The 15,194-nt window shown below is 43.9% G+C and overlaps 1 protein-coding gene across 1 annotated transcript in view; it reads right to left on the bottom strand.

Moving 5' to 3' along the window:
- Positions 1–15,194, bottom strand: part of LOC106590408 (carboxypeptidase A6) — a 61,225-nt gene that overhangs the window by 33,760 nt on the left and 12,271 nt on the right. The window contains exon 2 of the mRNA XM_014181399.3: positions 3,455–3,530. Within this exon, the coding sequence (XP_014036874.1) occupies positions 3,455–3,530 (76 nt within the window). The remainder of the gene's footprint in view (positions 1–3,454; positions 3,531–15,194) is intronic.

Here is a 15,194-nt window from a genome sequence, read left to right as displayed (position 1 = left end):
TACCTGACAGAACTGTTTGGCTGTCGTTTTTTTGTTTCTTTGTTTATGTGTTCTCAGTACAATAAATACATGATGAGCACTCAACACGCTGTGCCTTGGTCTACTCCCTTCGACGGCCGTTACAGAACCACCCACCAAAAGAAGACCAAGCAGCGTGGATCGGAGCACCGGGGAGAAGGATGGACATGGAAGTCGGAACGTCGATTCTAGGAGGACAAGTTAAGGGAGCTACAGGAACCTGAGAGGCAGCCCCAAAAAAAGTTTTGGGGGGGCACACGGGGAGTTGGGGTAAGTCAGGTTGGAGACCTGAGCCAACTCCCCGTGCTTATTATGGGGAGCGACGGATCAAACAGGCACCCTGTTATGCTGAGTTACGCACTGTGTCACCAGTGCGCAGCTATAGCCCGGTGCGGTCGATACGGGCTCCTCAGCGTTGCCGTGCTAGAGTTGGCACTCAGCCAGGGAGAAGTGCGCCGGCACAGCACATCTGGCCACCAGTGTGACTCCTAGGTCCAGCCTACCCTGTGCCTGCTCTACGCACGGCAGCCATCATTCCCCAGCACAGCCCAGTTCGCCCTGTGCCAGCGCTCCGCCCATGCCGGGCTATAGTGACCATCCAGCCAGGACGGTGTGTGCCAGCCCTGAGCTTCAGATCTCCGGTACGCCTCCATAGCCCAGTACGTCCTGTTCCTGCTCCTCGCACTAGCCCTGAGGTGCGTGTTACCAGTCTGGCACCTCCAAAGCCAGTCCCACGCATCAGGCCTCCAGTGCGCCTGTCCAGCCCAGTACGTCCTGTTCCTGCTCCTCGCACTAGCCCTGTGGTGCGTGTTACTAGTCTGGCGCCTCCAAAGCCAGTCCCATGCATCAGGCCTCCAGTGCGCCTGCCCAGTCCAGTACGTCCTGTTCCTGCTCCTCGCACTAGCCCTGAGGTGTGTGTTACCAGTCTGGCACCTCCAAAGCCAGTCCCACGCATCAGGCCTCCAGTGCGCATTCCCTGTCCGGAGCCGCCAGAGTTGCCCGCCTGTCCGGAGCCGCCAGAGTCGCCCGCCTGTCCGGAGCCGCCAGAGTCGCCCGCCTGTCCGGAGCCGCCAGAGTCGCCCGCCTGTCCGGAGCCGCCAGAGTTGCCCGCCTGTCCGGAGCCGCCAGAGTTGCCCGCCTGTCCGGAGCCGCCAGAGTCGCCCGCCTGTCCGGGGCCCGCTGCGAAGGTCCCCAGTCCGGGGTCGGCGGCGAGGGTCCCCACTCCAGAGGCACCACCTAAGTGGGTCAAGGTAGAGCGGGGTCCACGTCCCGCACCAGAGCCGCCACCGTAAGGAAGGCCCACCCGGACCCTCCCCTTTAGAGTCAGGTTTTGTGGCCGAAGTCCGCACCTTTGGGGGGGGGGGGGGGGGTACTGTCACGCCCTGGCCATAGAGAGGTTTTTGTTCTCTATTTTGGTTAGGCCAGGGTGTGACTAGGGTGGGCATTCTATGTCCTTTTTTCTATGTTTTGTATTTCTTTGTTTTGGCCGGGTATGGTTCTCAATCAGGGACAGCTGTATATCGTTGTCTCTGATTGGGAGCCATACTTAGGCAGCCTGTTTTCCTTTGGGTTTTGTGGGTGGTTAATTTCTGTTTAGTGTTGCTTACCTGACAGAACTGTTTGGCTGTCGTTTTTTTGTTTCTTTGTTTATGTGTTCTCAGTACAATAAATACATGATGAGCACTCAACACGCTGTGCCTTGGTCTACTCCCTTCGACGGCCGTTACACATAGCACTCTGTGGTCTCAGTATCAACAATTCAAAGGGCAAAGCACTAAAGGAAACATCTTTCCACTAGTGTCTGAATGATGGTACAAACATATTTGGAGTCCAACCCTTCTGTCTCTCTGTGGACTGGCACCCGTAGATGTGAATCAACAATTGAATGTATGTGACACTCCTCTCTCTATTTGACCCCAGTCTCTACCTGAAGGTTAAAAGTGTGACTTTGGCATGAGGTCGTCACGGCGGAGCGCGGCTAAACTAATGAAAACACATCTCAGCAGCAGCTGTCCAAACAGTAGCTACCATCTCCAGGCTCTCCTTATCCACTGGCCCTCCTTTGACAAAGACTCAGGCCATACCAAGACCAACATGTGGGAACCACCAAATGATGTCCGGTTATTTAGCCATCAGTACAATAAATCACTACTTTTTGGGTCAATTTACTTTTCCCCCTCTCTGTCCCTCATTCCCTCTCTGAGTTAGTCTTTCTGGTTGTCAGAACAGTTCAGCCCAACCCTGAACCCTAATAGACTTGGCCAAGGATAACTATAACAGCCCAAACACCTCCCAACAGAACCCAAACAGTCAGACATACAGTACTTCAGACACTACCAAATAGCCATATCAGTGATATACTACCCAATACAGGCCAAAACAACTAAAGACAGCCCAACATTGGCAAACACTGTTCAACATATCCCACCACTGCAACACAAAAAGTGGGATGGCTGTATCTAATGTGAATGTATCAATTCAACACAGTTTTCATATATTAACCTTGACCACCCAGGCAGGTTCCACCTCATTTTCATACTCCACTAATAACATCAGTCCTTCTGCTGGGAGTTTATCTCAAGGGAAGGAAAGTGCAGGAAGGTTGTCGTTTTTCCTGGCATTGCTGTGTAATTGTTCCCAAATGGGATTGGGAATGTCACAGGCCACAGGAAACTCCTTCTCGCCTTGTCCGAGGAGCCTGCAGGTTTTTCCAACGGCAACAGTCCATGAACCAGATATCTTTCTTACTTGCATGAACTGCATCATCTGCCTCTCTGTAAAATGTGTCAGAAGAAGAATGTCTAGTACACTGACTACAGTATGATCACCGTGGTTCTCTATTGATGGTAAACAGTGAACGTTTTATCATGGCCTATTGTTCCTTCCTGGTGAAGCTACAGTATTGATGGAGACTCAATCTAAACATCCCTCCCCATTATGTAAATATAAAAATACTTCATCTCTCCCTCACTCTCAGACTGCAGAGCTCACTGAAGTAGAACAGGGGCCTCTTCTTCTCTCATAGAAACAGACATGGTCTGACGGTGGACGGCTCCCTCTCCCAGTCTCCCTGTCTCAGTAAAGAGGTTCTCTCAAGAGAGATAGAGAGAGAGAAACCGCTCAATCTGCATAACACTGTTGTTCTGACAGAGTAATCTGCCTCGGCTCGTAACTCAAGTTGACACGTTGACTCCGGGAAATATGATCATCAACACTGTGTCATAATAATCAGAGATGATGAGTGGGTTAATTACTCTCTCTGTGTGTGTGTGTGTGTGTGTGTGTGTGTGTGTGTGTGTGTGTGTGTGTGTGTGTGTGTGTGTGTGTGTGTGTGTGTGTGTGTGTGTGTGTGCGCGCGCACTCGTGTGTGTGTGTACGTGTGTTTTTGTGTGAAGAAAGAGAGAGGGTGAGACTATTAAAGACAGGACATCATTACCTTGATGTTTCCCAGGAGTTTCTTGAGCTCCTGAACCTCCCCCTCGTTGCTGGGAGTTATCCTGAAGACTTGATCACTGAACAAGCAGAGGGAAGGAGTTAAGTAACATTTATGCATTTCTTTTCTATTTGCTGAAGGGCGGACTGGCCATTGTACATTATTACTAGTATACTGTATAACTACAACAGAGTTTTCTTATTTCTTATTTTTTATAAAAGACTGTAAAAACACCTGCAAATCCGCTCCAATTTATTTACATTTTGGAAATCTATTCCAAACTATTCCCACGCATAATACAACTGTAAGCAAGATTTTAATTGATTATGTTTTAGCCAAACAATATATCTGTTTGGGCTTCTTGCGGTCAGTTTGCACTCTACAAATTATTTGTAATTATGTTCAGTTCACCTAACAATCCCCTTACGAAAAATGTATCCACCGCAAAAAAAAATGACAATTAATTATAAACCACATAATAATTCACATTTCCTGTTACTGCAGGATTATTTTCCTGCTGTAGGAGATGGCTCAAATGAAGATCCTATACCTTATCTAACTACCTTGTAGGATCTACCTATCTATCTAAACTATGTCTGGAAGTAGACATAATCTGTCCCCTATACTAACCACAGTCAGGATTAAGTTGAGCAAGATTTAAAATGACTAAAAGCACCTCACTCTATGACATTTCTCAGCCATACAGTAGACAGAGTTAATGCAGTCTCCCTTTTGTACATGACTGGAGAATGACACTTAATTGTGAGAGATGATTCAGCAAGGTTAAGGGAAGGGCTGGGTCCTGTTTTAGTGTGACGGAATGGATGGATGACAGGGTCAAACCAGCGGTGAACAATCAAATCAAATCAAAATACATTTGTCACATGCGCCGAATACAACAGGTGTAGAACTTACAGTGAAATGCGTACTTACAAGCCCTTAACCAACAATGCAGTTATAAGAAAAATAATAAATAAGTAAAAAATAGAAAATAAAAGTAACAAATAATTAAACAGCAGCAGTAAAATAACAATAGCGAGGCTATATACAGGGGGTACCGGTACAAAGACAATGTGCGGGGGCACCGGTTAGTCGAGGTAATTGAGGTAATATGTACATGTAGGTAGAGTTAAAGTGACTATGCATAGATAATAAACAGAGAGTAGCAGCAGCATGGGGGGGGGGGGCAATGAAAATAGTCTGGGAGCCCTTTGATATGCTGTTCAGGAGTCTTATGGCTTGGGGGTAGAAGCTGTTAAGAAGCCTTTCGAACCTAGACTTGGAGCTCTATGACTAGGGTGGTTGGAGTCTTAAACAATTTTTAGGGCCTTCCTCTGACACCGACTGGTGTAGAGGTCCTGGATGGCAGGAAGCTTGGCCCCAGTGATGTACTGGGCCGTACGCACTACCCTCTGTAGCGCCTTGCGGTCGGAAGCCGAGGAATTTGGCTGACAGACAGTGCAGTGCTACAGCGTTTTGTGTTACACACAGGTGATGGGATGGGACACAGGTTTGTTATTACAACACATCATTAAATTGAGACAGATGAGAATCAGGAGTCTTAAATAACATGAACCTATATTAAAACATAATATAGAGAATGTTATCTCTGGTAACTTTTCAAAAGGATATCCTACTGAAAATAAAATGATGCTGACATCTAAAATATAATTTCCCCCTCCAGAAACGAGCCCAATAACATATTGGTCCATAATATCAGGCAAGTGTGCTATTTAGCCATACTCATTATCACCTGATGTGGCCCAACTGATGCAGCATAGTTGCTAGGAATAAATAGGCAGAGGGTAGCCCATCTGCATTTACCTCACTGGGCTGATCATTAGCAAGATCACAAACTCTAAAGTCTAAACATTAGGCTATCTTGTTGCTAGTTACAGTATAGCAGCATAATGATGACTTGAATGTCCCCCCAAAAAAACATTCCACTGGCACTCAGCTAACCAAGGATCATGTAGGCTACTGTGAATATAATATAAGCCTACCTGTTATACATGACTCAGGTTACATTTCAACGCCATTGTAGCCCGCTAACGTGCATAAACCAATGCCGCTGCTAGAACTAAAATGGTGCATTTTACACATTTCTTGGATTTGAGAAATAAGTGTAGCTTAGTAGAAAGCTAGAAAGCTCAGTGATCCTCATCAACAGTGGCCATCAAAACTGCTTTCAAAGGTGTGTTTCCCGCGACTGCATTAAGAATGTTGAATGGCTACAATGACTGGGCATCACAGGAGGCTGGTGGCACCTTAATTGGGGAGGACGGACTCATGGTAATGGCTGGAGCGGAATAGGTGGAATGGTATCAAATACATCACACACATTGTTTTTATGTGTTTGATGCCATTCCATTCGCTCCGTTACAGACATTATTGTGTGCCGTCCTCCCCTCAGCAGCCTCCTGTACTGGGCATGCATATTTCTCTCCCTGTGCGGCACTGGCAATTTGAATGCTCCTTGAGAGGAATATTATTTTCTTGCATAGAATGCGACAGGCTGAACAATTGGTAAACTATTCTACTATGGGGTTGTCTGATTTTTCTGTTGCTTAGCCTACTTGTGTTGTTGGCTGTGGGAAATTAAATGTGGACAGCAATCTTTCATTAGATAAATCAAATAGGCTAACGAAAGGTAACGGATCTCAGCTCCACCCGGGTCTCTTTTGGGCTAGAGACAAGCGGTTTGGGCTAGAGACAAGCGGTTTGGGCTAGTGACAAGCGGTTTGGGCTAGAGACAAGCGGTTTGGGCTAGAGACAAGCGGTTTGGGCAAGCGGTTTGGGCTAGAGACAAGCGGTTTGGGCTAGACACAAGCGGTTTGGGCAAGCGGTTTGGGCTAGTGACAAGCGGTTTGGGCTAGAGACAAGCGGTTTGGGCAAGCGGTTTGGGCTAGAAACAAGCGGTTTGGGCTAGAGACAAGCGGTTTGGGCAAGCGGTTTGGGCTAGAAACAAGCGGTTTGGGCTAGAGACAAGCGGTTTGGGCTAGAGACAAGCGGTTTGGCTAGAGACAAGCGGTTTGGGCTAGAGACAAGCGGTTTGGGCTAGTGACAAGCGGTTTGGGCTAGTGACAAGCGGTTTGGGCTAGAGACAAGCGGTTTGGGCTAGAGACAAGCGGTTTGGGCTAGAGACAAGCGGTTTGGGCTAGAGACAAGCGGTTTTATGAAATGTAAAGTGTAACCATAACGGTCAGGGAGATGTGCTCTATAATAGGCCCTACTCACAGGCTGCGGTAGGCTACAGCGAAGCCTAATCAGACTTGCCCGTGCTCATGGTTCTCACAGGTGAGGTCAGGTGCAAAGGAAAGTGAACACTTCAGTGAAGAGAGGCATGGCCTCCTATTGGTCAGATTTCGTCTTGTATTCCCATTGTGATTTGTCCCTGAACCCATAGGAGACCATTTTGAAATATATAAAAGCCTCCTTAAATTTTCACGTCGTTAACACCTGAAGGCAGAAACATGTTTTTTTTGTTTTCTTTTACCAATTAAGAAGCACTTTGATCAACTTCCACTGTCCTCCAAGAGTTGCTGAAATTTCTCTTCACTCTCACAGGTGAGGTGAAATTATACAATGTATCGACTTTTCTTGCAATGTGCCCCATTCAAATATATAACAACAGCCGGAGTGCACTGGACTAATCCATTCAGAGATGCTAACTACATTAAGCATCTATTCATGAAGGTATCTTCTGGCCGGGGGAGTTTTAGTCTGAATGTTAACACGCATCGCTTGCGGTATGGTTTTAGAAACAATAGGAGCGTATCTTTCATAGCGAGAAATGCGTGCTCCAAACACCTATGTGTAAGCGTAACTGGGGAGGAAGTGTCGCAGAAGTGTAGTTCATCGGCTGGAAGGATCTGTGCAAACCTGCTACAGTAAGTGCATATTTTTTATTCGAAAGATTCTTTCTGGCTGATATGAAAGATAAGTTCCATATGTTTCGGAAACCGTATCGCAAGTGATGATTATTGACGTTTCTATACATTAAAACAGAGCATCGGGATTGTAGTTCACATGGTCCCACCGGTACACAGTGCTTAAAGCTGAGAACCCTTGGGATAAAGCAGAATGTATTTTTGAATGCCTTGGTGTTAAAGCCTTGGGTTCTCGAGAGAAAGCACTGGACATAAATCAATTATACATCTTTATTTGCTCTCAAAACATTTTTTGCCATACAATGTATTATCTGGGTGAATATTTCTCTAGGCGAACTGATGCTAAATCCAAATTTCAGGTCGGAGAGCATGCATCACAATTTTGAGCCCTGACCTTGACTATGAAACATATTGGTGAAAAGAATTTAAAAAATCCATACCACATTATTAGACACAGTTGCAAACAACATCAATTAAATGACTGTGAAGCCCTGGTAATTCCTTTCAGGTGTAAACATGGGAAACAGATGAATTAAATACACTTCATTTGACTGGGATGTTCCATGGGGGCTAGTAGTCATTCCTCGTTCGCACCTGTTTAACACTGCTTCTGAATCTCCTGTATTCATAGGCTATAAAGGCAATCCCTAGGCACACTGAAAATACATTTACACTAACGATACCATCATAAAGACAACAAAATAAGAAGGAAAAACCACTCCACTTGTGTTTGGTTAACTAAAACCATCTCTACCACCTAAGCTATCTGGTTTCAATGGTCTGGCTTTCATATTTCTCCATACAGCAAATCAACTCAGCCGCCAGATTAACACTGTGCTGCAAAGCTTTGCATACAGATGTAGGATCTTAATTTGAACATCCTGTTGCACGAGAACTTAATTGTGTTTTTGTAAAATTTTCTGTGGAAATTGTTAAAAGTAATCCTTGTAAATAGTTTGTTTAACTCAGCATTACATTCAAAACATTTCATTGTGCATTCATTTTGTTTGTCGACATCTTTCACCACACAACCATTGATCAAAAATATAAGTTCACTGTGAAGTATAATGGTGCAACCACCAAAACACAACATAATGATACCTTCTCAATGTAGTTATTTTAGCAACCAGTTAGTCCAATAGCAAAAAAAGTTAAGATACATATTAAAAAATGTCCATTTGAATGCAGTATGCTACAGTACTGTAAATTACAGTACATTACAGTTTTTTCACATTAGGTACTACACTTGCACTACCCATTAAAATTGACTGAACATAACATTTCCATAATTTCTATTCCATGTGTGATCAACGGTGTGATCATTGAAGACACCTTTCACAATGCAATCAAATGGAAGAAATGAAAGAAACAATGTTTAGCAGGCAGTAGTTTGCATAAAGCCTGTCTTGAGCATTTGTCTATAATGTAGGTTGTCATCGAAATCTCAGTAAATATGTACCTGGAGAAAAATGTTTTGGCATGGTGAATCCAAGCCCATTGGCCAATGTCAGATATATTTTTTTATTTGCACCACTGAGATGCAGTACCTTAGACCGCTGCACCACTGAGATGCAGTACCTTAGACCGCTGCACCACTGAGATGCAGTACCTTAGACCGCTGCACCACTGAGATGCAGTACCTTAGACCGCTGCACCACTGAGATGCAGTACCTTAGACCGCTGCACCACTGAAATGCAGTACCTTAGACCGCTGCACCACTGAGATGCAGTACCTTAGACCGCTGCACCACTGAGATGCAGTACCTTAGACCGCTGCACCACTGAGATGCAGTACCTTAGACCGCTGCACCACTGAGATGCAGTACCTTAGACCGCTGCGCCACTCGGGAGCCCATACAGCATATCTAATGCTATAGATTCATCTGAGCCACTCGCTTAATCCTATTCTTTAACTTTTATTGTTGGTTTAGTTGGAGACATGAATCTAACATAGAATTTGTTAACTTGTCAACAAGTTAATAGGCTGATATTTATTATGTTTGATTGTCAACGCAAGCAAATATCAACATTTCAAGGAGATGTATATTTTGTGCCATTGACTTAGTCTGGCTTTAATTCCAGTTTGTCTACAAATAAATCATTAATATGTTGGATTCACGTCTCCATCTCAACCAAAAACCTAAGTTAAGAAATAGGAATAAATCAAATCAAACTTGATCTAAAGCAGGGGTTTATAAACTTTTCCTTCAGGCCCCCTTCCAGCATTGGGGAACATCCTGCGCCAGCACCACCCCACCCCCCTTCCTGCACGCGCGCATGACAGGTCTATTTCTATGGATACAAGCACTGTTCATGCCCAGTAGCTTTGTCTGGGTATAATTACTGGGGAAGAAAAAAAAAGACATATTACAACCTATGTGTTGTCATCAACTGCTTTGTTTGCTTTATAACCGGTTAGTTCATATGCCTTGACACTGTGATATACAGGCCTAAGGCTGAGACAATAAGAAGACACAGTGGCAGAATAAACTCAACAACACCAGGGCACCCTCTGTCTGGTGAAGTCCACAATGCATATTACATGTAACAAATACACAGGTACAAAAGTATCTCTTACCACCATCCGTATTGGATTTGGATTTGCCATATATTTTTCAACTGTGCTGTTTCACAAAAGTTCTGAACTTTTCTATTCTCATTGTTTCTACAGATTGCATATTGAATATTTTTGCTAAAAGTATTATGTTATTGATCAATTGACAATGACTTTTCAGATCACACAGTAGTGCTATCTGCAAGGTTAGCTCCAGTTAAATATTGCAATTCTTCAGCCATTCCTGGACCTGTGACCAAAAACTATAGACAGTACCAAAACAAATGATCTAATGATTGTCTCTTCGCAGCAAAATCTGCAGAGCTTGGAAGGTTGTATCCCCCATATAAATAACATTCTATTGGTTGCAAGAATTTTGTACAACATTTTTGAATCTGGCGTCATTTTGCGTACTGTATCAGTTCATAAACCATGTGCCATGGAATCGGTACGTAAAAAATCTCTTCCCAACTATTTTGCAATCTATATGGCAAGGCTGTCAATTTTTTGGTCCTTAAATTAAACTTGTATACTTTATTTAGCACAATTTTCTTTAACCAATTATGGTCTTTAATGCAGGGCCGACAGACAACTTCCTTACTTTTTCCCCCTTCCACTTTCCTCTTCCATTTTTGTGGTAATGCTGCAATTAGTTGTAATTTTATGTAGAGCAGACATTTCCATATGTTATTGTTAGCTGCATGTGTGCCAACTCCACCAGTCCTATTCATTATATAATTTATGAAGATTATACTTTTATTTTTTTATTCAAATTAGTATGTTTGAATTTAACCACAATATTTGTTGTATTATTTGTTTTGTCTTTTCTGGTGGATTAAATTGAAATTGCAACAAACTTTCTATGCCTTGTTTTAAAAGTAGCGATATTTGGGAGATGATTTTCTTTTCAAATAACTGAAAGTGAGACGTTGTAATCTGAATAAAGGGAAAAAGGCCATTTTTGAACATAGGGTGAGACATTCTTACTAATTTACTAGAGAACCAGTGTGGATTTAAGTATAACTATCATGACACAAGGCAAGACCCAGATACAGACACAGGAGGCAGATGGTTGGAGTCTTACAATGTTTATAAATCCAAAAGGAGTAGGCAAGAGAAATGTCATGGACAGGTAAAAGGTCAAAAACACATCATAGTCCAGGAGGTACAGAGTGGCAGAAAGGCTCGTGGTCAAGGCAAGCAGAATGGTCAGGCAGGCAGGTACAGAGTCCAGAAACAGGCAAGGGTAAAAATCGCAAGGACTCGAAAAAGGAGAATAGTAAAGGCAGGAGTACGGGAAAAAAAACACTAGTTGACTTGGAACATACAAGACGAACTGGCACAGAGAGACAGGAAACACAGGGATAAATACACCAGGGAAAATCAGCGACACCTGGAGGGGGTGGAGACAATCACAAGGACAGGTGAAACAGATCAGGGCGTGACAATAACTTTTGTATGACTCCAGCCTTTAGTGAGAGGTCTAATGCTTTAATAATTTATCATTTCTGCCTTCCGAATTCATATTCATAATATAAATAGTCCCGTTTAATTTTGTCTGGCTTGCTGTTCCAAATAAAATGTAATATTTTTTTCTCAAATAATTTTATGGCAAGACCATAAGCAAATAGGTCAACTGGGATATGACTAAAGAGTTAATCAGGGTGATTTTTCCACAAATAGACAGGTATTTACCTTTCCATGGTAGCAAAATCTTCCCTATTTTTGCTAACTTTCTATGAAAATGTATTGGAGTGAGATAATGTATGTATATGTACACTGAGTATATCCACATCACCATCAGACCATTTTATTGGGAAACTACACAGTAATGTAAAAGTTGTATTTTTTGTGATCCAATACGTAATATAGTACACTTATCATAATTTGGTTGTAATCAAGAGAGGTTAGAAAAATTATCTAGATCCTCCATGAGACTGTGGAGGGATCTATGTTGAACATCAGCGTACAATGTGTCATGCCCTGACCTTAGAGAGCCTTTTTATTTCTCTATTTGGTTAGGTCAGGGTGTGATTTGGGTGGGCATTCTAGTTTTTCTATTTCTTTGTTTGCCGGGTATGGTTCCCAATCAGAGGCAGCTGTCTATCGTTGTCTCTGTTTGGGGATCATACTTAGGCAGCCTTTTTCCCACCTTAGTTTGTGGGATCTTGTTTTTGGTACTGTGCTGTATGCCCTACTGAATGTTTTACGTTTTCGTTTGTATTTGTTTTGTTTCGGTGTTCATTTAATAAATTAAAATGTTCGCCTACCACACTGCACCTTGGTCCAATCCTTACATTGACAAGCGTAACACAATGACACCTTTATTTTTAAGCCCTGGATATCTAATCCCTTGATATTATTGTTGGATATGATTTTAATAGCTAACATTTCAATGGCCAGCATAAATAGATATGCTGATAGTGGACAACCTTGTTTTACTCCTCTTGACAGTTTAAACTTTCTGAGAAGTAGCCATTATTTACTATTTTACACCTAGGGTTACTATACATGATTTTAACCCATTTTATAAGAGATTCTCCAAAATTGAAATATTCCAGGCATTTATATATAAACTTCAGTCGTACTTTATCAAAAGCCTTTTCAGTGTCAGCTATGTAAAAAAACCTGTCTGATTAGAATTAATAATGTCTGACAATACCATCTTAATTCTATGCGCTATACATTTTGCTAGAATTTTTGCATCACAACAGTGAAGTGTAAGGGGCCTCCAATTTTTTTAAATTGGACTGGATATTTATATTTCCCACTTGTATCCTGTTTCAGTAATAATGAAATCAGACCTTGTTGAGTGGTTTAAAAATGCTAATAACGGTCCTCTGAACATATAAAAAAAGTTGGTATACATCAACTTGATTGGAAACATTAACTTGATTGATCATGCATGCAGTTGAAGTCTGAAGTTTACATACACCTTAGCCAAATACATTTAAACTCAGTTTTTCACAATTCCTGACATTTAATCCATTTAATCCTAGTAAATCCCGGTTTTAGGTCAGTACGCAAGTATAAACACCATGGGACCATGCAGCCGTCATTCCGATCAGGAAGAGATTAGAGATTAACATACTTTGGTGCAAAAAGTGCAAATCAATCCCAGAACAGCAAAGGATCTTGTGAAGATGCTGGAGGAAACAGGTACAAAAGTATCCTATATCGATGTAACCTGAAAGGCCGCTCAGCAAGTAAGACACCACTGCTCCAAAACCACCATAAAACCAGACTATGGTTTGCAACTGCACATGGGGACGAAGATCATACTTTTTGGAAAAATGTCCTCTGGTCTGATGAAACAAAAATAGAACTGTTTGGCCATAATGACTATCGTTATGTTTGGAGGAAAAGGGGGAGGCTTGCAAGCCAAAGAACACCACCCCAACCGTGAAGCACGGGGGTGGCAGCGTCATGTTGTGGGGGTGCTTTGCTGCAGGAGGGACTGGTGCACTTCATAAAATAGATGGCATCATAAGGAAGTAAAATTATGTGGCTATATTGAAGCAACATCTCAAGACATCAGTCAGAAAGTTAAAGCTTGGTCGCAAATGGGTCTTCCAAATGGACAATGACCCCAAGCAACTTCCAAAGTTGTGGCAAAATGGCTTAAGGACAACAAAGTCAAGGTATTGGAGTGGCCATCACAAAGTCGTGACCTCAATCCTATAGAAAATTTGTGGGAAGAACTGAAAAAGCGTGTGGGAGCAAAGAGTCCTACAAACCAGACTCAGTTACACCAGCTCTGTCAGGAGGAATGGGCCAAAATTCACCCAACTTATTTTGGAAGTAGTCAATCACAGACTACAAAAGAAAAACCAGCCCCGTCGCAGACCACGATGTCTTGCTCCCAGACAGACTAAACAACTTCTGTGCTCGCTTTGAGGACAATACAGTGCCACTGACACGGCCCGCTACCAAAACCTGCGGGCTCTCCTTCACTGCAGCCAACGTGAGTAAAACATTTAAACGTGTTAACCCTCGCAAGGCTGCAGGCCCAGACGGCATCCCCGGCCGCGTCCTCAGAGCATGCGCAGACCAGCTGGCTGGTGTGTTTACGGACATATTCAATCAATCCTTATCCCAGTCTGCTGTTCCCACATGCTTCAAGAGGGCCACCATTGTTCCTGTTCCCAAGAAAGCTAAGGTAACTGAGCTAAATGACTACCGCGCTGTAGCACTCACCTCCGTCATCATGAAGCGCTTTGAGAGACTAGTCAAGGACCATATCACCTCCACCCTACCTGACACCCTAGACCCACTCCAATTTGCTTACCGCCCAATAGGTCCACTGACGACGCAATCGCCATCACACTGCACACTGCCCTAACCCATCTGGACAAGAGGAATACCTATGTAAGAATGCTGTTCATCGATTACAGCTCAGCATTTAACACCATAGCACCCTCCAAACTCGTCATTAAGCTCGAGACCCTGGGTCTCGACCCCGCCCTGTGCAACTGGGTCCTGGACTTCCTGACGGGCCGCCCCCAAGTGGTGAGGGTAGGTAACAACATCTCCACCCCGCTGATCCTCAACACTGGGTCCCCACAAGGGTGCGTTCTCAGCCCTCTCCTGTACTCCCTGTTCACCCACGACTGCATGGCCATGCACGCCTCCAACTCAGTCATCAAGTTGGCAGACGACACTAAAGTGGTAGGCTTGATTACCAACAACGACAAGACGGCCTACAGGGAGGAGGTGAGGGCCTCTCGTAGTGTGGTGTCATGAAAATAACCTCACACTCAATGTCAACAAAACAAAGGAGATGATCGTGGACTTCAGGAAACAGCAGAGGGAGCAGCCCCCTATCTACATTGACGGGACAGTGGTGGAGAGGGTGGACAGTTTTAAGTTCCTCAGCATACACATCACAGACAAACTGAAATGGTCCACCCACACAGACAGCATGGTGAAGAAGGCGCAGCTGCACCTCTTCAACCTCAGGAGGCTGAAGAAATTCGGCTTGTCACCAAAAACACTCACAAACTTTTACAGATGCACAATCGAGAGCATCCTGTCGGGCTGTGTCACCGCCTGGTACGGCAGCTGCTCCGCCCACAACCGTAAGGCTCTCCAGAGGGTAGTGAGGTCTGCACAACACATCACCGGGTGCAAACTACCTGCCCTCTAGGACACCCACACCACCCGATGTCACAGGAAGGCCAAAAAGATCATCAAGGACAACAACCACCCGAGCCACTGCCTGTTCACCCCGCTATCATCCAGAAGGCGAGGTCAGTACAGGTGCATCAAAGCAGGGACCGAGAGACTGAAAAACAGCTTC

The sequence above is a fragment of the Salmo salar genome, chromosome 29, assembly GCF_965601325.2.
Source record: "Salmo salar chromosome 29, fSalSal1, whole genome shotgun sequence".
Taxonomy (NCBI): domain Eukaryota; kingdom Metazoa; phylum Chordata; class Actinopteri; order Salmoniformes; family Salmonidae; genus Salmo; species Salmo salar.
This window is presented reverse-complemented; position numbering and strand designations above follow the sequence as displayed.